Consider the following 24000-nt stretch of genomic DNA (forward strand, 5'->3'; position numbering starts at 1 on the left):
ATTGTGCAATATTTGCCTTCGAATGTGACAATATATTCCGCTTAATCTAAAATTTCCTGTAACACTAGTCTAAAGGTGACACCACGGTGCGTGAATTTACAACCTAGTGTAAATGAAAAACAACGTACTTAACGTAGTTGCAAAAAAGTTTGATTTTTCCATATTTTCTGACATATATGAGCCTACAGCGTCCCTGGTGTCAGTTGTAGGAACTCCACCTGTCCAAAGGATTATCGGGCATGTAAGGGAGAACAAATGTTCCCATATTAAGAAATAAATCGGTTCAGCAGAATCAGAGATATAAGCACGCAAGTATCAAAAACCACAAGAAAGATTTTGCCTAGATTTCAGGCGCAAAAACAAAATGAAATCAAAATGATAAGTATTTTCGTAAATCATTTGACCCTAGCAATAGAAAATATACCATAAGAACCCAGGGACAAAATCACTGTTGCGCAGTGTAATGAATTGAAACAAACGAAGTGGTTAAACTGACGTGAAGATAATATGAAGGCAGGACACGAATGTCCCTTCCGGAAGCGTCAGTGGAAAAATGATTTTCAACTCAGAGAAAAAATCTTCTCAGTTTCCCATAGCTTTCGGCGTACTGCACGCCTTCCTCAGTGGCTAGAGAGGAAAATTTTATTGGCATAAATTTACATTGAACATACATAAAGAGCTCACAAACAAGGGAATCATCTTTGTCTTAACGACACTTACTCGCTGAATACAATTTGGATCTCTGAATTACGTTAAAGATGGAAAAAGAACACCAAAAATGAATAGGGGGTGAGAGAGCTGATACACTACAAGAATTGAGAGAATTGGCAAATTAATTAAAACAATTTTAACTAAAAAATTAAAAACTAAAAGTACCATGAATCTATCATCGCAGAGAGACAAAGAACTAACTGGAGGCAACGGGTTATCGAAAATGAATCTCTATAACGACTCTTTTGAATTTGGAAATTTTTCAAACGACCTATAGAGAGATGAAATGGTCTAAGGATCGGGTAACCCCGCATATATTGCATTTAGACATGATATGTCATCTCTTTTGTTGCACACAGTGTTTATGTTTTTCCTGATGTGCAAAGCTTCCAACATCATTCTCTTAGAATATATGTTGTGCCTGTCCAGAATTCGTGTAGCATCAAAGTCGAATGAATGTCCAGTTTCCGCCGTGTGCGTGCATAATGTTGATACTAGTGTGTTTACTATCGGTGGTTTACAGTCCCGTTTGTGTTGTTGTAATCTGTTTTTTAGTAATTGTCCAGTAGTTCCTATGTACTTCAAGTGACAATCTTTGCAGGGAACCTCATAAACTACACCCGACTGCAATTCAATTGGTACTGGGTCCTTCAACCTGCTAAAGAATTTTCCTATACGTTCCAGAGGTCTAAAGGATATTCTCTGTTCTGTCGATTGTTTTATCCTCTTTTTCATCTTTTCTGAAACACCAGGGATGTATCCCAGTGATTGAAAAGGTTCAGAGATCACTGCAGGCTGAGAATTTACAGTTCGTGATGCAGAAGAGTCCGCTGCTAGAATTCTCCTGATCACTCTAGGTGGAAAATCATTCTTCCGGAGAATCGTGAAGATGGTTTTTGTTGTATCTGTGCTGTTTTGGGATTCAGTGGTGAGGGATCTAACCCGTTTTGCAAGATTTTTCCCAACATTGATAATCATATTGAGTGGGTGCCCCGAGTTGTAATTTAATATTCTCTGAGATGTATATGGTTTAGCGTACCAGGTCGTCCTCAGATTATTTTCCGTGTCTCTGTGTATTTTCATATCTAAATATGGCAGGGATCGATCCACCTCCTGTTCCATGGTGAACTGAATGGCCGGATGAAAACCATTAAATGCCTCCAATACCGTATCCACATCGTCCTGATGGATGGACAGGAGTAAATCGTCCACGTACTTCTTGATAAAACCTATTCTAAGATGAGAATTTTCCATAATTGAATCCAAGGCCTTCTGCATGACAATATCTGCCACGATTGGGCTGATAGGGGAGCCCATGGCCACTCCTTTTAATTGGGAGTAAACTGTGCCATTGTAGGTAAAATATCCAGTGGTGAGACAAAACTTTGTTAGTGTAAGAAAATCTTCTTTTTGTAAATCTGTGTTGGGTCCAATTTCATGAAATCTACGTTCTATCTCTTTCAAGGCAATATCAATTGGTACATTAGTAAAAAGGGAAACGACATCTAGAGAAATGAGAACATATCCTTCAGGGAGACGGCTCTCCACTACAAATTCGGCTATCTCCAAGGAGTTTTTTACATTGTAGTGGCTCTGGGAGAGAGGAGAGAGATTGGCAGATATAAACTTTGCTAGATTATACGTGGGGCTACCTACGAAGGAAACTACCGGCCTCAATGGTATGCCCTGTTTATGGATCTTCGGTAACCCATAAATACGTGGGGAGATCGCATTGTATATGGTCATACTACGTTTCTCAGCATAGCTTATGGAGCCTTTATCAAACATTCTCTTGACCAATTCATTGTTAGTATGTTATAGTTGGGCCTTAGAGCTTTCCATCAATACCAAACTTAAGGTCCCCCGACCCCCCTGACCCGAGCTATAAGGGTCCAAAAAAAAATTCTTAAAATGGCCATAACTCCGGTTCTAATTGTCAGAATTTAAAAAATGAGGGCTTTTTGGAAAGCCCTCGTGAAATGCCACTTCTCCTTCTAACATCGCAAGTTCATAAAACCACCGCTAGGGGCGCTATTATTAAAAAGAAAATTTTTAAATCTTAAAAGTTAAATAACTCAAAAATTCCTTAAGCAATCGGGCTGAAAATTTAGTATGTTGTAGCCGTTGATTATACCTATCAAACAAAAAAAACCTTAAGTCGATCCATAACCCCTGACCCGAGCTATAAGGGGTCAAAGTTCGAACATTGACCGGCCTCTATCTCCGGTTCTAATTAACATAGCGGCCTAAATTTTACCTTTTTGGTTTCGTCTCGATGAGCACTTTCAGATGGAAGTTCAAAAAGTCACCACAGGTGGCGCTGTGATAGCGTCAAAATTCATCGAAATTCAAAGTCATTTTTCTCAAAAACGGCATTGTGCAAGTTAATGAAATTTTAGTATGTTGTAGTCCAGTCTAGGACGTTTCCAAAATGGTGCGTATGTGCGCTGTGATTTCAATAGAACCAGAGATATGAGGGGTCAAAGTTCACGAAATTCAAAAAATCATATCTCCGGTTCTATGTGACCGATTTTGATGAATGAGGGCTCAAACGAAAGATCTCACCAAATGCTACAACTTTCTAGAATATTTGAACTTCGTGGGACCAACACCAGGGGCGCCACAGTCGAAAAACCAATTTCAATATCACATAACCTCAATTATCTCGACTGTCGCTTAACCGATTTTGATGATTACTTCGACATAATTGTAGAGCACATTTGTCCCTACATTTCGTCCATACATCATTTTCCACTCAGACCACGCTATCATTCCGATTTTGCCGTTTAAGTGTGAAAAAATTGATTTTTCCAATAATAACGCTTTGAAATCACTCAGATGCCAATTTGACTGCCTCTACTCCACCAAGACACTTAAAATATGGTTTTAAATGGAAAGTCCCACAAAAGACAACAATTCTTTGATATAGTTGAAGTTCAACAAATGACTACTTGGGGCATTCTGGATGAAAAAACGAGTTAAGAAACAAAAAACCTCGCTTATCTTGACTTCTGAGTAATCGATGAGATCATGTTCTATGGGAAAATTATAGAGAACATTCTGGTCTACATTTCACCCATATAACACTTTTCTGTCAGTTCATCCAAATCCTTGATATTTTGGTTGAAATACAAAATTTGTATAATTTCACGAATTTGATTCAAGATAACTGAATGGCGTCTCCCAACTTCAGCTCTAAATCGAATTTGCATGCACTCCGAGTTAGCTCACGTTAAGAATCTCACCTACATAAGCCGGTTAGGATTATCTGTCCCTTTCCCTTGTCAGCACTCGTAATGACAACCTCTTCACCCTTATCCTTCACGAATCCCGAAGTGATCCTGCTCCAGTGGTTCAATGTCCGCTCTGTGGGAGTTAGTGCTACAGTTTTATGTGTGCCGTTTTTAAGGATATTGACCAAGTCCGCTCTCAACCTTTCTTTATTCATATTACCCTGAACACCCTTCACCACTTCCTCAATATCAGCAATCAGATGGAATATGGGAATTTTGGGCCTTGGTAAAACGAATTTTGGCCCCAGGGACAATAATTGGACGGCTTCACCAGGGATCTGTACATCACTGATATTCACAAGGAATTCAGGTTTTTCACCTATCTCCATAATATCCCTTCTTGTCCTGAGTAAGCGATATAACTTGATTTATAGCTTTTTAGTCTGTGCGTATAGTCTGTTCTAATATTATTTATCAATTGATTGTTTATCCTGCCTAGTTTCTTGAATACTTCTATACTTAATTTTTTGTTTTTTTCTTGTATTGGCATTAGATTATATTAGATTAGATGTTGGGGGCGACGAGCAGCAACAAAACAAGCGCCTTCCATCTTCACTTCCGCTCTCAGTTCCGCCTTCAGCAGCAGCCTCTCCATCTCCGAAGTCCATCAGCTTCTTGTCCATGCCCGCTCGCCGTCTGCACCCAGGCCTCAGTTCGGGCCCCTTATGCATCCCCTTTCCATTTATATACCCCTTAATTCATGGGCTGTGTGTACCTAGCCAGCCAGTCTTTCGGATGAATTCCATTAGGCCGGCTTCAGTTTAGGTAATTCTTCCCAAGCGAGCACCGCTTTACCCAGCAGTACTCGTCTTGTGTTACAAAGACTGGGACAGTCGCATACGTAATGAAGGACCGTTTCCTCAGTACTATTACATCCTCTACAAATCGTGTTACATTGTAAACCCAATCTGTTGAGGTGTTTGTTTAGACAGTGTCCGGTGAGAAGGTTAGCAAGCTGCCGCGCTTTGCAGCGGTTGCTGCCCACCAGATATTCTGTCCTTTTACTGTCCACACTTGGCATAAACAGTCTGGATACACGACAGTTTTCTGTACCTGCCCAGACCGTTTGATGTTGTGAAAGTAAATCCTCCTTAATGATGGTTTTCCTCATCTGGGGGGATATTCCGACGGCAGGTTCGGGACCAATAAATTCGGTTTTCGCCCCTGCCACCGCAAGGCGATCTGCCTCCTCATTCCCCGCTATCCCACAGTGCCCCGGTACCCAATGAAGAAGGACCTCGCGGTAGTGCGAGACCATTTCTATCATTTCTCGACACTCAAGCACCAGCGATGAACGGGAGTTGTATCCGGAAATGGATAATAGGGCAGCACGGCTGTCAGAAAATATATTTATTTGTTTGTCAGAGACTCCGGCCTCAATGAGGCTCCGTACTCCGATCAGAATTGCTGTGATCTCAGCCTGAAATACAGTGGTATTTCGGCCAAGAGGCACCGATCCACTAAGTCCGAGTTCCGGACAATAGTATCCGGCGCCAGAGGATCCCTCTACCCGTGAGCCATCAGTGAAGAGTGCAATCATACCGGGTTCGATAATCTCCCCCGCGCTTTCTCTCCATTCAGCCCTCGAGTGAAGTATGGGTTTTAAATTCTTTTGAGGTAATCTTTCCTTTAACTGAAAATCATCCCTCATAAGAAGATTGGGATGCCTACGAATAAGTGAGTCCATTATGCCCATGTGACCCACCGGATGGCAGCCCACCTTCCATGTACCTGCTGATCGCAGTCTAAATGCTGCCATACCCGCCTCCGCTTTAATATAAAGCGGAAGGGGAGGTAAACCCAGCATAACCTCCAGAGCAGCAGTAGGTGCTGTCCGGATGGCTCCTGTGACGCCAAGACAAGCCAATCTCTGGAGCCGCTGAAGTGCCGTGGCCGAATTTTTATACTCAACCCTGGGCCACCATACCACAGCTCCATATGATATTAGAGGCCTAACTATGGCTTGATACATCCATAGTGTAACTTTAGGCGACAGACCCCAGGATCTGCCGAACAGACGTCGACACGAGAAGAACGATCTGGTAGCCGAAATAATACGGTCTTCCAGATGTCGCTTCCAGGTGAGTCTCTGATCAAGCAAAATACCTAGATATTTTACTTCCTCCTGAAGGGTAAGGTCTTTCCCAAAGAATTTGGGAGCCTTATACCCCTCCAGTTTGTACTTTTTCGTGAAGACGGTGAGGGCAGTCTTATCAGGGTTAACCCTGAGACCGTTAGAGCAACACCATCCTTCGACTATTTTTAGTGCGCTTTGCATGAGGTCACACAGGGTAGATAAAAACTTTCCCCGTATAACGATGCATACGTCATCGGCGTACCCTTGCGCGTAGGCGTTAGCCGAGTTCAGTTGCACCAACAAGCTGTTCACCACCATGGACCAGAGAAGAGGAGACAGTACACCACCCTGTGGGCAGCCGCTGTTTACAGCCGCCGACAAGCGCGCACCACACACCTCCGCCTCCACCATGCGGTTCTTAACCAACCTGGTGATGAATTTTTCTAGGGTATAGCCTAGACCGAACTCTCTCATCGCCTTAACCAGGACCGAAGAGTTAACCTTATCAAAGGCTCCCTCTATGTCCAGGAAGGCGACAAGAGTCAATTCTCTGTCACAGAATGACTTTCGATACGGCTTACCAATTGATGGAGAGCCGATTCTGTCGATTTTCCTCTTTGATAAGCATGTTGCATAGGGCTCAGAGGATTCTTCATAAGAATCCGGCTCCTAATATACCTATCACAGAGCTTCTCCAGAGCTTTAAGCAAGAACGATGTCAGACTAATTGGCCTGAAGGACTTAGGGTCCTCATAATTGCTTTTGCCTGGTTTCGGTATGAAAACTACTCGTGCTCGCCTCCAGGCATGTGGTACATACCCGGTTGCAAGACACGCCCTAAATAGGTTTCTTAGCGGTATAGTGATGGTCCCTGCAGCTTGCTGAAGCAAGGCCGGGAAGATACCATCGGTACCCGCCGTTTTGTAGGGTGAAAAACTGTTGATTGCCCATGCTACACCTTCGCATGAGACAATTTCAGAAGCCTTTCCCCAGTCACTTTGACTCCCCCGATCAAGCTCAGGTTGTGCTCTAACTGTTTCCGTACCATTAATTTGACAGTTCGGAAAATGTGTCTCGAGCAGCAGACGTGTGACTTGCTCTGCAGAGTCTGTATAGACTCCATTAGAACCCCTCAACATGCCTAGCCGCTCAGAGGGTTCCTTGGATAGAACCTTTTTTATCCTAGCCGCGTCTTTCGCGGCCAGGATTTGGCAGCAAAAGTTCCTCCAATTCTCCCTTTTCCATTTCCTCAATGCTTTTTTGTATTCCCTTTTACATGCAGCCGCTTCTTCCCAGTCACAGTCTTGCATAGTATTTTGGGCCCTGTTAATCGCTTTTCTAGCTCTCTGTTTTAATAAGCAGAGTTCTCTAGGTAATGTACCTTTCACCACACTTGAGTTTGTTATCAATGGACAGGCTTTTTCAAACGCCGTTAGCAATGCCGAGTTCAGTTTCTCAACTGAATCATCAATGCTTTCAGCATCCCCAGGCACATGCCCATTATCTATCCAACACTCGGAAAAGGAACGGTTAAAAACTGACCAGTTCGTCTTCCGAGGATTGCGGAATGGTTTGGGACCAACAGTCGGGGCCGAGATGTCGAAATAAATCCTCCTATGATCAGACATAGTTAGACAATCCGACACATGCCAACTTGTTATTAGTTCAGCCGCGGCACCTGTTCCAAATGTAATATCGATGACTTCCTTCCTCCGTCTGTTGACGAAGGTTGGCTTGTCTCCAACATTTATAATTTCCAATTGGTTCGCGCAGATAAATCCCAAGAGAGACTCCCCGCGCGCATTGACGCCGCTGCTACCCCATGCAATGTGGTGAGCATTAGCATCAGCCCCTACAAGAAGCTCCCATGAGTTCATCTCGAACGTCGCTACCAGGTCCGCAAGCTCCCGAGAGGGAGGCGGATCCGCCGCGTCGTATGGCAGGTAAGCAGAGACAAGGACCAGCTCCCTTTTACCACGAGCAGTCTCTATCTCCACCTTAACCGCCACTAAATCTCCTGTGGAGTATTGAGGAAGGTACATTGCATTGATGCCTTTGGAAACATAAATGCAAGCCCTTACCCTGTCATTTACGCGGTTACTATAAAACAGATTGCCGCGCCGTAAATCAACCCCTTTAACTTTATTCCGGACCGTCCAGGGTTCTTGAAACAGTCCGATGCAAGCCTGCACCACCGCCAGCTTCTCATCCAGACAAGACATGGCTGCGCGGCAGTGGTGCAGTATTGCCCTCTCCACTTCTGGGTAGTTTCACCCTGAGGGTGCCGAAGTCATAAAAGATACGACTCCCGTTTCGTCTGATGGTGTCAGCCGATTCTTGATCAACGCTGATAAAAATCAGCTGACCACCATCTCTCGCGTCAGCGCGGAGTACGGTCCAACGTTTTGTATTTAGACCGTTTTGTGTGGCGATGAGCCCCAGAACCACGGTGTGGTGTTCGACTGGGCCGGGGATGAACAAGGTCACCCTCATTCTCCTCAGCTCAGCCTGATCAACCACCCGAAGATCATAGTTAGACGGCACCGGGATATTCGAGGTCTCCCGGACCAGCCATTCACGGGCCACCGCGTCAAAGCATATGATACGCAGTGCACCCGCGTCCAGCCTAAATCCCGAAAACCTCGGGCCAGCGCCGTCCCTCATCGCCGCCCTCAGCCTTTCACGCAAATGCGTGAGAATACTTTCGGACATATTGTCCGAAATCTCGGTGTCAGTCCCGACATTAATTATGGCCACTTTAAGGTGCTCGGCCACCTCATCATTGAGACGCCTCTGAGGAGGTGTCCGCTTTTGGCATCTCTTCTTGTTTGGACAGTCAGGTGGCGTGTTCTGACTGTCATTGTGCCTCGACCGTTTCATGGGAGTGCCCCTGTCAGCCTGGATGCCGCTGCGAGGTACATCTCTCACAGCATCCTTGGCCTTGCTGACCGGTTTGTGATTCCCCTCTCGTTTGGGAACCGATTGACGCACAGCCGTATTGTTTACGGCCGCTTGTCTCACAGTTGCCTGAGCGGTGGGGGAATCCATCTTACCAGGGCCGCCACCAGCAGCCTCTCCGTGACGCCTCTCCTTAGCCTTGCGTCGCTGGTTTTTGCGCCTTTGACCTTTCGTCGGCTTCGGTAATGGCAGCGTTGATGGGTCCAGGACTTCGCCCTTCCCTCCCTTAGGGGAGTCATTCTCACGGATGGGTGACAGCTCCTTCATCAGAGCCGGAAACCCATACGACGTAGCCGTGCTGACAGATTCTACATCACTGTCAATTCGTAGCAATTCTTCCTCTTCATCAGCAGTCAGAAATTCCCCAGAATGCGTACCCTCACCACCCGCCTGGGTTGCAGCTGAGTTAGAGGGGGGGTTAATTGGGCCATCGCCGGGATATACCCCATTATTACCAGCGATGGGATCCTCAGAGGTATTGATGCCCTTGCCTTTCGGCACTGAGTCTTCAGAGCACTTTTTTCCATCCATAATTAATTCCTGTGGAGTAAACACACTCTGATTACATCCCTGTGAGTCATGAAGCAAAAAGACATGCGACATCCGCGTTACACCCGTGAGATTGTTGAAGCTCATGCTTCTTAGTGGTGCGTGCGTAGGATACCGATAACGCCGAAATGCATGCAAAACTGGCCGCGCGATCTCCACCGCAGAGCGATCGAGACAGCCAGCCATTCACAAACAATAACGGACACCGGCTTACACATACACACACGTAAATCTCCTCATGGATAACCCGCGAGGAAAAACCGCGATTTCTCGCGAATGGGGCAATCCTATAGCTCACAAACACCACCCGTCGATTCACTGTATTAATGCGGACTCACCACAACAGATTTTCTCAACTTACGCAGCGTTTTTCCCACAGGAAATCAGTAAATTTCAGAGAGCACAGAATTACACTTGTCACCAAGTATCACTCCTAACAGGTTTTTCCTTGTATTGGCATTACTTTAGATTCGTTATAAATAGTATTATTTGACACGTATTTTTTAGTATCTTCATTGAACTTGTAGTTTAAAACCATTCTTAGGCATTTTCTTTATACTACCTCAATTTTTCGCCATTGGCTCTTAGAGATACGGCCCCAAATTGAGCCTGCATACAGTAAAATTGGACGAATAAACAATTTGTATACTGTTAATTTATTTTTAATATTTAGATTATTATTGATTTTAATAAATGGAAAAATTATTTTCATTGCAATTTTAGCTTTTTTTACTATATAATTTATATGTGGAATATATGTTAATTTTTGATCTAAGATCATGCCTAGATATTTAACTTCTTTATTATCTGTGATATTTACATTATTTATTTTTAAATTAAAACAATTTTCTATTTTTCTTTTATTTGTAAAATTGATTAGGACTGTTTTATCAGGATTAATATTAATTCTCCATTTTTTAAAATACTGTGTTAGTTTATCCAAATATTTTTGCAGTACTCTATAATTATTTTCTAAATTTCTTTTACTTGTATAAATACATGTATCGTCTGCAAAAATTGATAATTTAACATTTTTGTCTTTTGGAATATCAGATGTATAAATATTGTACAATATTGGTGACAGAACTGCTCCCTGTGGACAGCCTGCACTTATTCCTATTAATTCCGATTTACAATTATTTTCTTCTACAAATATTTTTCTATTTTGCAAATAATTCTTAATAACCTTAATCAATCTATAGTCAAATTTATATTTAATTAATTTGTATATAATGCCATCGTGCCAGACTTTATCGAATGCTTTTTGTACATCTAAAAAGACTCCTGTGGTTACTCTTTTTTTATTAATGTTATTCCTAATTTGCTCTGTAATTGAAAGCAAAGCGTGTGAAGTTGAATGGGAATATCTGAATCCAAATTGTTCATTTGGAAGGATATTATTTTGAGCAATATGATTATTTAATCTACTTATAATTGCATACTCAATCACTTAGCTAAGTGTTGGTAGCAAGCTTATTGGTCTAAGATTATTTGCTAGACTTGAGTCTTTCCCAGGTTTTGGGAATGCTACAACTTTTGCAATTTTCCAGTTATTTGGAAAATACCCAAAAGTAAAAATTGCTGAAGTTATTTTAGTTATTACAATAACTGCTTTCATTGGTAATTTCTTGAGAGCTACATTAGGAATTTTATCATGCCCAGGCGCCTTGTTGTACTTTAAATCTTTGAGTATGCTCATTATCTCTGTTGGTGTTATTTTGTAATATTTAACTGGTTTTTTATCACACTCTTTTAAAAACTTATCGATGGATTTTTTAATATTTTTGTTAAATAACGTGGATGTTCTTATATCATTATTATTATGTACACTTGCAAAGTGGTTAGCTAGTACTTTTGATTTATTTTCAGGATCATATTCATAAGAGTTTTCATGTTTAAGAGGGGGCAGCGACGTTTTATCTTTTTTACAATTTTTAATGAATGTGTAAACGTTATTATTTTTAGGTTTAAATTTTCCTAGTTTTTCTTCCCACATTTTGTTTGTACAATACTTTATTTCGTTTTTAATTATTTTATTTAGTTTATTTATTGCATGTTTTAATTCCCTGCTTGAATTTCTTTTAAACTGTCTTCTAAGCCTGTTCCTGTATTTTATGATATCTTTAATATGTGTTGGAAAAATATTTTCTATATTTAAATTATCTTTATATTTTGGAACACTTTTATCAATCGCAGTCTGTATGCTTTTTGTTAAAATTTCTACTTGTTCTTCTATTTCTTCTGTATTTTTTATGACTATATCATGTTTTAATTTGTCATTAATAATTTTTTTATATAAATCCAAATTGGCTTTTTTAAAATTATACTTTATGTTTTCGAATCTTTCAATTTTGTTTTCTAGGTGTGTTGGCTCCAAACAGGCTGCAGGAGCCAATATAGAGGAGGAAGATTTCTCAGATCTCGCCAAGAAATTCCCTGCTCTTTAGACTGTTGATTTATTGAAGGTTTTCTACCCTTTCGGTGTCGCTGCTCGGCGTCTTTTAAAGACAGCCCCTGGTAACGGCAATTGAATGCCACTGGGATACAGGCAGGAATGCCCCTCAGTGATGGCGACCAGACTAATCTGATGCCTCCAGAGCGTAAGACAGAGACTTGGTCTGTGCACCGGGCACGAATGCCTCAGGGAGAAAATATCTTCAATTCCTCAAAGTCCGAGCTGCCACTTAAGATAGGCTATTTAAAGCCGCAGTGGTAGGCAGCGGAGCCTCTTCTGGCTGCTGAAAGTAGGCAATCCTAATGCCGACGAACAAAGCCAGAAGATGTTGCCACTTTAGGTCCTTAGGCTTTATGTAAAGCCGCTGAGTCCAGGCAACAGAGCCGAGCGTCTGGCTGCTGAGAGAAAGGCACTTTAGATGCCGTTAAAGACAAGCCAGACTCTTTGGCCGCTGAAGTGGAAGGCACTGGAGTGCCGCTGGACTTGGCCAAAGTGGTCCTGAGAAATCGCAGAAGAGACAAAGGCAATTAAATGCCGAAAAGAAACGCTTGGTTCCCTGGTAATGCGAAATCTAAATTTATTTACAAAAATTATGGGTTTTTATACAAAATTTGTGGTCTCCCACTATTGAGCATTGTTTGAAAATTGCTAAGTCCCTATATTTGAATATATGCCTGATATGCAGAATTGCATTTTTCTTGTTTGTCTTCTTCACCCAATGACGCACGTTAAATAGGTCGGTCATTCACTGGATGAATTGTCATATAAAAATGAATATCTTAAATATATCCTGAAATATATTGATTTGAAGGGTGAATCCTTTAGAAAGTGATAATTGTCTTTAGTACGATTCTATTGATGGTAATTTCCATCTGAAATTCGGATTAACAGTGCATTTAATCTTAAATTGAAGATGCTATGAGACAATGATAAAGGATTCATATGGTTTTTTCTTACACTATAAGGATTGGAATAACGATATCAAGTATAGTTACAGTTTGATAGTGTAGAAAAATGATCTTGCATATATGAATAATAAACTATGGATATTTATGATAAAAAACTATCCCTAAAAATATGCAATTTAGTGTTCAATGAGAAATTTTGTATCTGAATGTTATGCCCAAGGATTGGCATGATTATTAAGTAAACTAATGATCCTTAAAGGATGAAACTATCTTAAAGCATATTTGGATTATATATCTGCTTGATGAGACGGATAATTTCTAATTTTGGATCACTTATAGTGCAAAAATCTAAGCCTAAACTTTATCATTTTTGCTCGTGGGGTTTTACATACAATTTCTCATATATTGAAGAAAAGGCATGTTCCTATCCGGAACAAGGTGTATTATTGTTTGTACAGGTACGTGGTCTGAGCTTAAGTCTACAATAGTTTTTGGTTTTTCCATATTTATATTTTTGCTTAATATAAAGTCTATTACACTAGGTTTCTTTTTTGTACTATTTGGCAAAAATGTAGGAGTGTTAGATACATTTATTTTAATGTTAGAATGTTTGTTTAAATAGTTTTCGATTATTTTTCCATTTTTATTAGAACTATGACAATTCCAAATAATATTTCGAGCATTAAAATCCCCGCCTACTAAAATTTTATCACCTAATTGAAACAATTTATTCAAATCTCTTTCTAATATGTTCTCGCTTGGGCGTATATATATACATGCCATTACTATTCTTTCTCTTTTATTATTTATTTGAATTGTTATTGTATTTTTAAATGACTGCAAATCTGGTGGATTGATTAACTTATGGCTAATATTTTCTTTAATTAAAATTGCACTTCCTCCTTTTGGAGCATCATTATTGTCGTCTCTGTAGATTTTATACCCTTTTAATTTATATTTCATATGTTTTTTTAAATTTGTTTCATTTAATATCATTATATCTATATTTCGATTGTAAATAAATTCCTCTATTTCTTTTCTCTTATTGTTTAAACTGTTACAGTTAAATAAGCTTATTTTTAATGAATTTTGCTCCATTATTTACATAAATCACACACAAATCCAGAAGGATTTGTTTCTCCAGTTTCTCCGTTTTGCTCCGATATTGTGGCAGAAAAACTTTGAGTTTATTCATAAACTCACCGATTGATGATCCAAACATCTCGTGTATCTCTTTCTCCAAGCTGAATGATGATATAGATGTATTTCCTTGTTCTGTTGTATCTAGTGCCTTTGCGTATGATGTTGATGGATCGTATAGCTGTGAGAAGTTTTCCCGTTGTTGTGGATCTGGAACTATTGTCGTCTTTGGTCGTTGTATCACTCTTTTGCGCTGTTGGGCTCTCATTTGTTCTTCTCTTTCTTTGCGCCTTTCTATATATTTGACGTATGCTGGACACTTTCTATATGACGCAGCATGTGCTCCACTGCAATTTGGACACTTTAATGTTTCTGCCATGTTGTTTCTGAAGGAGCAGTTTTCCATTTTATGCTCAGTTGATGAGCATAGCGAGCATCGACTCGCCATTCCGCAATTTGCTTCGCTATGTCCCCATCTACTACATAAATAACAGAACGTAGCAGCATAGTTTTCACGTTTGTTGTTGATATATCTCTCCCATATCACACGATGATATTGGACCACCTTTATCTCCATCACGTCCCGCAATCTAACTTCTGGTTTTACATATACAATGTAAGCTCCAATTTTTGTGGTTTTTAATTGTCGTCTTTGTGTTGCTTCGACCCTGGATGATTGCCCCACTTGGGTACTTTCTTCCTTTTCTCTCACTGTCATCTGTTTCACTTGAACTATACCGTCTATTTGCATTTTTAGATCTTCTAAAATGTCTTCACATGTGAAACTTTTATCAATTCCTTTGAGAACAATTTTTTTGTTGAGCTCACTTTTTTGGGTATAGGTGTAATATTGATACCCTTTTGATTTCAGGTATGCTTTTAGATTGTTGAAATCCTGAAGTTTGTATGTGAATATCTGCTTGTTTGCATTGTATGATCTTAGGTGCACATTGCTGGCCACACTTTTAATTTCATTGTAGAATAGCTTAATGTTCACTATTTCACTTTTCATCACTATGGGTGGAATTTTTTCATTCTTCACCTCGATTTCTTCTTCTTGTTCTACAGGGTCAACTTCGATCTCCTCCTCATCACTTAGGACTTGAAATCTGTTATCATTTTTAGCCTTTTTCCAAACATCTTGGACATTGGGAAGAGCGGCAGATTGTCTTTTATTCTTCATCACTTTACCACTTTTTACAATGTGGGGACCACGTGTTGGGTGATCCCCATTATTAAACTTAGTTATTTCACTTTTTGTCTTCACTTTTAGTGTCTTTTTTCACTCAACGAAACTATTTTGGATTTAACTATTTAAACTAATTGTCTTGATAATTTTAAATTTTTTTTTGCGCACTTTTTCTTCACTTCTAACAAGAGCGATAGATTTTTGCTTCCGATCTGTTTGATTGCTCAAACCGGTCTCTAGAGAAATAAGAATGCTGTTGTTAGTTACTCTGAATCTTGCGGCTTCTGATATATGTTTCGTGACCTGAAGTTCTGGTCCTAATTTTTTGTGAGCCTTGTCCAGATTCTCTTCTATCTGTGCATTTGTTACTTAGTCAACTCCACTGCTTCGTTCATTTAGAACATTTAGAATTGAATTGTATTTTCCTTTCAATTCAGCATAATAGTTTGATGCACCAAGATAGCTTGTAAGCATTCTTATCTCTAGATGATTGTCATCGGTTTTTGCGTGCCATGGCTCCAAATCATTTATAACTCTGGTTAGGCTATCTACTCTATCGTTAAATAGTCTCAGCTTCTGTTCCATGATTGTATTAGATTGACCAATCCTGGCATTAAGAAGCAGAGTTTGCTGATTCATTGTCTGAAGAAGAGCATTATGATTGTGTCCTAATGCATCAATGTTCGTGTACAGATCACTGTTTCCATTGCCAAAGACGAAATCAATCAAATTTCCAAAGAGTCCTCTCTTCTTTCGTGTTTTACTGAATTGACCAATGTCCTCAATTTCTTCTAGTTGATCATTTAGCATCAGTTTCTCATGGTTAAGATGAGTCATCAAAACATCACAATGCGATACTGTATTCAGCTCTTTTGTTCGTCTGCACAGAGCTTCAGTTTTATTCCAGACTAATGAAATATTGTTCTTCTCTTCAAGAAATGTCTGTTTATCGAACAAAAGATCCATACGAAACTTTCCCCTGTTTAGATGCACTGATCCTAGACTTTCAATGTAGATACCTGGATCAAGTGACTTAACCGTGTAGTTTGATGCAAAAACGGTTGCAAACAGCATCCAGATATGAAGCATGGTCAAGAAGAACGTCTTTACGTATGATCTGGTTACTGGACGTCGTTGTTGTGAAGGAGGAGTCCTTGTTGTACTGCCTAGAGTAGAATTTTCATTACTTATGTCTGATTGATTCGAGCTATCTCCCGCAATGTCAGGTTCATTTGCATCAGCTTGGCCCTGATCATCGTGAGGTTCCATGGTAGTGACTGGCAATTTTACCAGTTTGTGTATAGGACACTTTTTGGTCTTATTGCCTTTAAGTTTAATTGTCACTACCCTGACTAAGCCGTCTTCTCCAGGATGGAGATGCATGATTCGTGCAAGCGGCCATTTTAAAGGTGGAATATTATCCTCTTTTAGCAAGACTAAATCCCCAACGCTTGGTCCTTGCTTTTCATCTCTCAACTTTGTTCTTTGTTGAAGTGTAGTAAGATACTCCTGAGACCAACGTTTCCAGATCTGTTGGTTGAATTTTGTGACTAATCTCCATCGACTGATTGGATTATTCTCTGAAAGATCTGGTTGGGGTGGGCTGGCCAATGCTCTGCCAATGAGAAAATGTCCCGGTGTTAAAGCTTCTAAATCATCAGGATCATTAGTTAATGGCGTCAGTGGTCTTGAATTAACACACGCCTCAACTTGAGCCAAAAGTGTAGTAAGCTCTTCATAGGTCAATCTGCTTTGACCAACAACTCGGGTAATGTGATATTTTACACTTTTGACAGCAGCTTCCCATAGGCCTCCAAAATGGGGTGCCCCTGGGGGAATAAACTTCCATTCAATGTTCTGATGTGATAATTGGTTTGCAACTGTCTCAGAAGATTTCTTTATAACCATCTCAATTTCCTTATCGAGGACTCTTTTGGCTCCTACAAAATTAGTGCCATTGTCACTCATTATTAGCATTGGCTTGCCTCTTCTGGCAATAAAACGCTTCATTGCTGCAAGAAAGGCATCAGTAGAGAGATCAGTCACAACCTCAATGTGAATCGCCTTAGTGACGAGACAAATGAAAATGGCAAGATAGGATTTTTCTGTCACATTTCCTCGACCCTTGTTTCGTCGTGTCATTATTGGCCCTGCATAGTCGACACCACATCTTGAAAATGGTGGTGCTGGTGTAACTCTTGAGCTTGGTAAGTTTCCCATGAGTTGTCCCAAGGTTTTCTGTTTATGCTTGGCACAGTTTAGGCATTTGTTGAGTACTGCTCTAACATAAGATCTGCCTTTCAAGAGCCAATACTCCATTCTGAGGCGGTTTATGGTTAGTTGTAAACCACTATGAAGCATCTCGCAGTGAATTTCCTTGATGATGGTATCAGTAGTATGGCACTTGGGCAAAATGATTGGATTTTTGGCACGACTCGGGAGCTCAGAATTCTGAATTCTACCTCCTACCTTCAGAAGACCATCTTCCAACATTGGATTGAGGTCTTTAAGTTTACTCTTTGATGACACTGGTCTGGATTTTTTTAAGTCATCTATTTCATCAGAGAAATGATTTTTTTGAACGAGCTTTATAATGTGAAGTTTTACCTCATGTCTTTCTTTTGTATTTAGGCTTTCAGTGTTTTTCTCCTCCTTCCTGATTTTCTTTTGGCAATTACTAATAAATCGCCTCCACACAGCTACTGTGTTAATTAGTTTTTGGAAGAAAGAAAATCCGTTCAATGTCTCTTGTATCGATTCTGTTTCCTGGGGTGTTCCTGCACATGAATGAAATGCTTCTTCTACATCCTCTGGGCTGCGAAACATTGATAGAGAGAAATGGGTATTTTGATTTTCCATTATTTGCTGTTCAAAGTGAAGAAGATGCTCATCTCTATTGTTGATGGGCCACCATTCTGGATCTTGGCGAAGCCAACTTGGGCCCCGCCACCAGAGGCGATGATCCTTAAAATCACTGGCCGATATCCCCCTGGAGGCAACATCTGCAGAAGCCACATGATTCCACACGTCTCTTGGCAAGTTTTGATGAATTTTGGCAACCCGGTTGGCGATGTACGTAATCCATGTTGAAGGGTCTTTGCGAATCCAGGCTAATACAATTTCGCTGTTACTCCACGCAAAAATTTCATGTACGTGGATATCCAGAATGCTTAGTGTCCTCCTCATTAAGTTATCAAGAAGAACCGCAGCGCACAATTCCATGCGTGGTAAAGTGATTTCACCTTTAAGGGGCGCCACCCTGGTTTTGGCAATAAGCAATGTGACCTTATGCTTATTTCCAGCGGTTATTCTGACATAGATATAGGCTGCAGATGCCTTCGTAGAGGCATCAGCAAAACCATGAATCTGTACATGAGAACTTGGGCTATACCCTGTCCAACGAGGAATTCGCAGATCCTGTATCCCAAGAATGTCTGCGCGGAACTCTTTCCACCATCTTAATACCGTGTCAGATGGTTTATCATCCCAACCAATCCTCTCTTTCCAAAGGGACTGCATGATTAATTTCGCTCGTAGAATCACAGGTGCCAGCCATCCAGTTGGATCAAATATAGAAGCTATCTCAGATAGGATTCCTCTCATAGTTAGGTTTGGATGGGCTTTCAAATTAATCGTGAATTGTAACTCATCTTTAAGAGGGCTCCAATGAATGCCCAATGGTTTAATCGTTTCATCCTCTTTGATATGGATAATTCCTTTTTCTCGTTGGTTTTCAGGAATATCCTCAAGTAACTGCCTCGAGTTACTAGTCCACTTCCTTAAGTTCATTTTTCCGAGCTTCATTAGTTCATTTATCTCTCGGAATGATTCTTGAGCCTCTTCAATTGAATGCGCTCCTGCTAGCATATCATCTACGTAAAAGTCTTCTCTCAACATTTTTGCAGCCTTTGGATAGGCTCCACCTTCGTCAGTTGCCAATTGGTGCAAAATTCTGGTTGAGAGAAATGTGGCAGGTCCAGTCCCATATGTTACTGTATTTAATTGATATTCTTGCACCGGTTGCCTTGGATCTTCCCTCCACAAGATACGATGAAAATCTTGATCTTCAATGAAAAGATTTATCTGGCGGAACATCTTTTCAATATCGGCTGTATATACAATCGTATATTTACGCCAACGAATGAGAATGTCTGTTAAGTCCTGTTGGACTTTAGGACCGGTGTGGAGAATTTGGTTTAAAGAGACCCCTGAAGTGGTTTTACAAGAGGCATCAAATACCACTCGGGTTTTAGTGGTTGAGCTGTCGGCTTTGAATACAGCATGATGAGGCAGATAGAAAACATTTTCTGGTGTTCCAGAATATATAGAAACTGGAGTCATGTGTCCAAGCTCAGAATATTCGCGCATAAAGTCCGTATAGTCTTCTTTCAGCTTGGAGTCTTTGGCGAATTTCTTTTCCATTGAAAGAAAACGTGCCAAAGCTTGTTTGCGAGAGTCACCTAATTTTAAGTCTGTATTTTGCTTAAATGGGAGCCTCACAGTATATCTGCCATCGGAGTCACGTGAGTGAGTGTTCTTGAAATGAGTCTCGCATTCCTCCTCCAACTCTCTAACTGCATTGTCTGCTACGTCCATTTCCCAAAATGCTCTTAAATCTTTATCGATTTCAGCCAATGATATCATGCTCACAACCTCATTTTTAGGGAAAGATGACTTTGTTCTGCCGAGGACAATCCATCCCAATTCAGTTTCCTGAGCAATAAGTCCCACTCTGTCCTTTTTAATATTTGTCTTTACTATGTTAGAATAGACATTAGTTCCCAGAATTACATCAATAGCGCCGGGAGTACTGAAACTTGGATCAGCAAAGGTTAAGTCCTTAAACATGCGAGAATCAACATAATTGTTTATTGGACTGGATGGTAAGAATGAAGTCAATTTAGGCATAACTAAGGCTGTTGCCAGCCCTCGAAATTTAGAGTTGAATCGTGGAGAAATTAAAATGTCAACAGTCGCCATGCAGGTTCCTGCTTGAACTCCCCCTATGCCTTTGATTGATGCGAGAATCTTTGACTTTGTGAGCTTAAGAGTTTGGACAACATTTTCTGACACAAACGTGTTCCCAGAGCCTGTATCAATGAGGGCTCTGAATGGGACCCACTCACCAGCACGAGACTTAATTTTAATTATAGCCGTAGGCATGACCACAGTTCTAGATGAACTATGAAGCGCAGTAATGTCCGCCTCTGAATCCTCTGAATGTTCTTCTTCGTCCTCTATGGAAGATCGAACATGAAGAGCCTTAGCTGCTTTTTTCTGATTATCGCGATCTCCTTTTGATTCCTTCTTAGAGAAATTATCATCATGCAGTAGGGTATGATGTCCTGTTTTTGAGCAAGTAGCACATGATTTCTTGCTCGAACATTTTTTGGACTTGTCATGTCTCAGACATTTGAAGCAAATATTTTTATCTTTTACATGTTTCCTCTTTTCGGAAAGAGAGAGCTTTTTGAAATCATCACACCTCGCCAGTATGTGGTCTCCATTGCATTTTGAGCACGTGAGAGTATCAGTGGATGTCGTATGGAAAACGAGTTTCTTCTTTTCCTTGGGAGCATTCTCTTTCGGTACTTGCCGAAGAATTCTGTAACGTTTCAAGAGGAAATCTAACATAGATCGAACCGTAGGTATTTGAGTTATGTCATAGAGACTCTCCTCAAATGCCTTTGATGTTTCAGAATCAAATTTTCCACTGATGATTGCGATTAATATTGGATCCCAGAAATTTACCTCAAAGTCTAGATTTTCCAATCCATTTATGCAGGCATTAACTGTGTCATGCAGTTGAATGACGTCTGCTGCTGAACCTGGAGAGAGTTTTTTATGCTGAGTAATGGTGTCTATGTAGGAGGCTACCATTACTCGCTTATTCTCATATCTCTTCTTTAAGATGTCCAGTGCACTTTTATAATTCGCACTGGTGAGAGAGAGATGCTTGATCAGCTTATAAGGTTGCTGTTCCAAGTAGGAACGCAAATATCGCAATTTCTCCACATCGCTGAGGGTGGGATTTTTATGAATCACGCTATTAAATAGCTCGATAAATGGTTGCCAATCTTTTTCGTCACCCGAGAACTTGGTGACTTTAATTGGTGGCAACTTTGGAACATTAGGGCGTTCCCCATTAAGAATTGGTTCGGGTGTAGAATTTCTCGTCGGAACGTCTCTATTAAGCGAATCGAGTATGTCGTTCAGACGTGCTACAAAGGCGGGATTAGGGCGTGGAATAGGCTGTTCGTTTAACGATTCTAAAGCCTCAACAGATGTCGCTTCTTGGTCTGTGGTGTGAGACCTGAGTTTCGACTTAGCTTGAGGTGACTCAGGCGATTCAAAGTCGCTCACCAAAGCTTTTTCGATCATTAAGCGCACCTTTTTGTATTGCGATTGAGCTTCTCCTTTTAAATCTTTTGCCAAGTATTCATGATCTGGAGGAAGATGCTTTCGCAATTCCACGTCCATCTTTTCGAATTCTTCCCAAACGTCATCAAGATCTTTCAATTTGTTTTCATGAAAGATTGGCCCCTTTCTCTTCCTCCGAGTGGGGCCTTCTTTTGAAAAATTCTCCCCAAATTTGATGATTGAGGAGTATAAATCAAGTTGAAAGTCGAGTGAAATTTGCAATTCCATAGTGAAAAGTGAAAGAATGGAAATGTGGCAACAAAAAAAAAGTTTATTTATTCTTTTTTTGTAACTTTCGAAGCGCCGCCTTGAGTTGGCGCAATTTGACTAATCTCCCACCCCGACGCCTACTTTTTCGTGGCGGGGGATTTGTTGGTGCCGCAATCCGACCCTCTGGGTATTGAACTGCTGAAAATTGAGCTCCTGGGAGACCTTGGAGTAACGCAATCGCTCTTTCTGCCGGGATGGTGATTGTTATGTTGCCGGAGTCGTCGATCTGTCCGGGTGAGTAGTGGGTAACTGTCGATCCCGGATTAAGTCTTCGTCCTCTGCCTAGGTAGTCCCTGAGATCCCCGTCAGAGAGGAAGGCTCGTACCTATAAGTCCGGAAGGGTAGATGATTCTGCTGCCTTCCAAGACGTCGATTAAAGGCTTGACGGCGGTGTTGGCGGGAATCCCGACGAGAATCGTGCGAGTCCCTATGGGTGTTATGGCGAGCTTCCTGAGAATTCCTGCGGGTGTCCTGCGAGTCCTGTTGGGAGACCTCGATGAGCGGGGAAGATGGATCGCTTTCCTGTTTTTCCTCCTGCTTCACCTTGGGTATTTTGTATCCCTCTGCAGATTTTTTAGCCCGGTACTCTTGTAGACTGATCCGCTTTTTCTCTCTAGGCTCCTCCGAAGATTCTTGTTTTTGGCGATCTGCTCGCTCTTTATCCCGGTGGCTTGAGCGATCTCTTACTGGCTTATGCAATTCCTTCTCGTCCTCAGCTTTGCCAGTAGATTCCTTAGTGTAGAAAACACGACCCACTGTTGAGGTGAGACAAAGTTAAAATAGAAATTGCAAAAATTTTTAATTAAAATTGGCCACTGATTTCTTAAGGCCGAGGGACAAATGTCCAAAGCCGAAGGATCAATTTTTTTTTTAGGCCGAAGGACCAATGTCCAAGGCCGATAGGTTTTTTAGGCCGAAGGACCAATGTCCAAGCTTCCACCAAGTTTGGGAAACTTGGCAAAGAGGAGGACTTATCTCAAAACGCTTGAGATAAGCCACTGCTCTTACAGAAGGATGCATATCCCTTTTAGAACAAGGATCTGTAAGAATAAAAGCACGTTTTGCCCGTACATTATCTAAAACTATTACATGTATCATATATGCTGAGTATGACTCAAAATTGGAAATTGATCGGAATAGAAATATTATATTATTTAAAAATTATATTATGATTTTTTTTTGTATATAACGCTTTGGAGCATGTGTAAGGTGTAAATTTTCATGCCGACGCTAATTCAGCTTCAAATGCAATTCCCATAAGGAAAGAGCAATGCACTTTGCTGATTTCACATTGATTGTCGCATACTATTTACACGTAAATGGTGTAGTTTTTCATTTGTTGTGTCAGGAAAAATGATTTTCTTTGATGGATATTTGTTCAGTCTTTACTGCAATCACACTTCTCATCAAGCTCTTGTGGTGCTAAGTACTCAAGAAAAAGTGATCTTTAAGTGATCTTCAAGGAATCTTCAAGAAAACCTACATCTTAAACCCTTTAGAATGGTGAGAATTTTCCCCAATAATTAGTTATTATATGTGATCTGTGATACAGTGGAGTGAAGCTTTGAGACACAGTCCTTATGGAAATTGTGATTTATGAATTTCATCAGGTCTCTAGTGATATATTTCTTCTTGCTCAACAAATCTGTGATGATTTATTGTGATCCTGTGAGTTTCAGTTTTATGTAGAATATTCTTATAATTTTTAATGATAAGTGATTTTACACGGTAAATTTATAAGTATTTTCTTTCTCTTGCTGAAAAAGCATTGTTGGCGCCAACACAATCCTGAGCGCCATCAGCGCCAACCGATCGTGCGGCGAGCACTGAAACAACACCGAAAAGTGAACCCTAATATTTCCCCTCTTTGTCAATCCTCACTTCCGCAAAAAATCCCACAAAAATAAACGTGCAAAGTGCAAAAGTTAAATAAATCCAGTGAAAATCCAAAAGACCGTGAGTTTTTATTGTGAAAGGTGATTCGTGAATGTGCTGCCAGTTGTTCCAGAGAAGAGGATCGCGCCGTTTTG

At 40.7% G+C, this 24000-nt stretch overlaps 2 protein-coding genes across 3 annotated transcripts; both read right to left on the reverse strand.

Annotated features, from left to right (window-relative positions):
* Positions 1-482: 482 nt before the first annotated feature.
* LOC129809142 (uncharacterized) lies at positions 483-2502 on the reverse strand. Of its 2 annotated transcripts, none has more exons than XM_055858950.1 (2): positions 877-2502; positions 483-806 (listed from the first exon to the last, which is right to left on the reverse strand). In XM_055858950.1, exon 1 carries the CDS (start codon positions 2497-2499, stop codon positions 1003-1005), a length of 1497 nt encoding a protein of 498 aa, XP_055714925.1. In that variant the 5' UTR covers positions 2500-2502; the 3' UTR covers positions 483-806; positions 877-1002. The 2 variants fall into 2 exon arrangements, with proteins under 2 accessions (XP_055714925.1, XP_055714926.1); XM_055858951.1 differs by having other exon boundaries at positions 483-627; positions 721-2502.
* Positions 2503-15649: 13147 nt separating this feature from the next.
* LOC129809143 (uncharacterized) lies at positions 15650-21760 on the reverse strand. The gene has a single exon (XM_055858952.1). The coding sequence runs from the start codon at positions 21758-21760 to the stop codon at positions 15650-15652; it is 6111 nt and encodes a 2036-aa protein (XP_055714927.1).
* Between the last annotated feature and the right edge of the window lie 2240 nt (positions 21761-24000).

The sequence above is a fragment of the Phlebotomus papatasi genome, unplaced genomic scaffold (genome assembly GCF_024763615.1).
Source record: "Phlebotomus papatasi isolate M1 unplaced genomic scaffold, Ppap_2.1 HiC_scaffold_333, whole genome shotgun sequence".
In the NCBI taxonomy this organism is placed as follows: Eukaryota; Metazoa; Arthropoda; class Insecta; order Diptera; family Psychodidae; genus Phlebotomus; species Phlebotomus papatasi.

Coding starts and splice junctions, on each gene's coding strand:
- LOC129809143 (XM_055858952.1), bottom strand. CDS start 21,760: ATGGACGTGGAATTGCGAAAGCATCTTCCTCCAGATCATGAATACTTG.
- LOC129809142 (XM_055858950.1), bottom strand. CDS start 2,499: ATGTTTGATAAAGGCTCCATAAGCTATGCTGAGAAACGTAGTATGACC.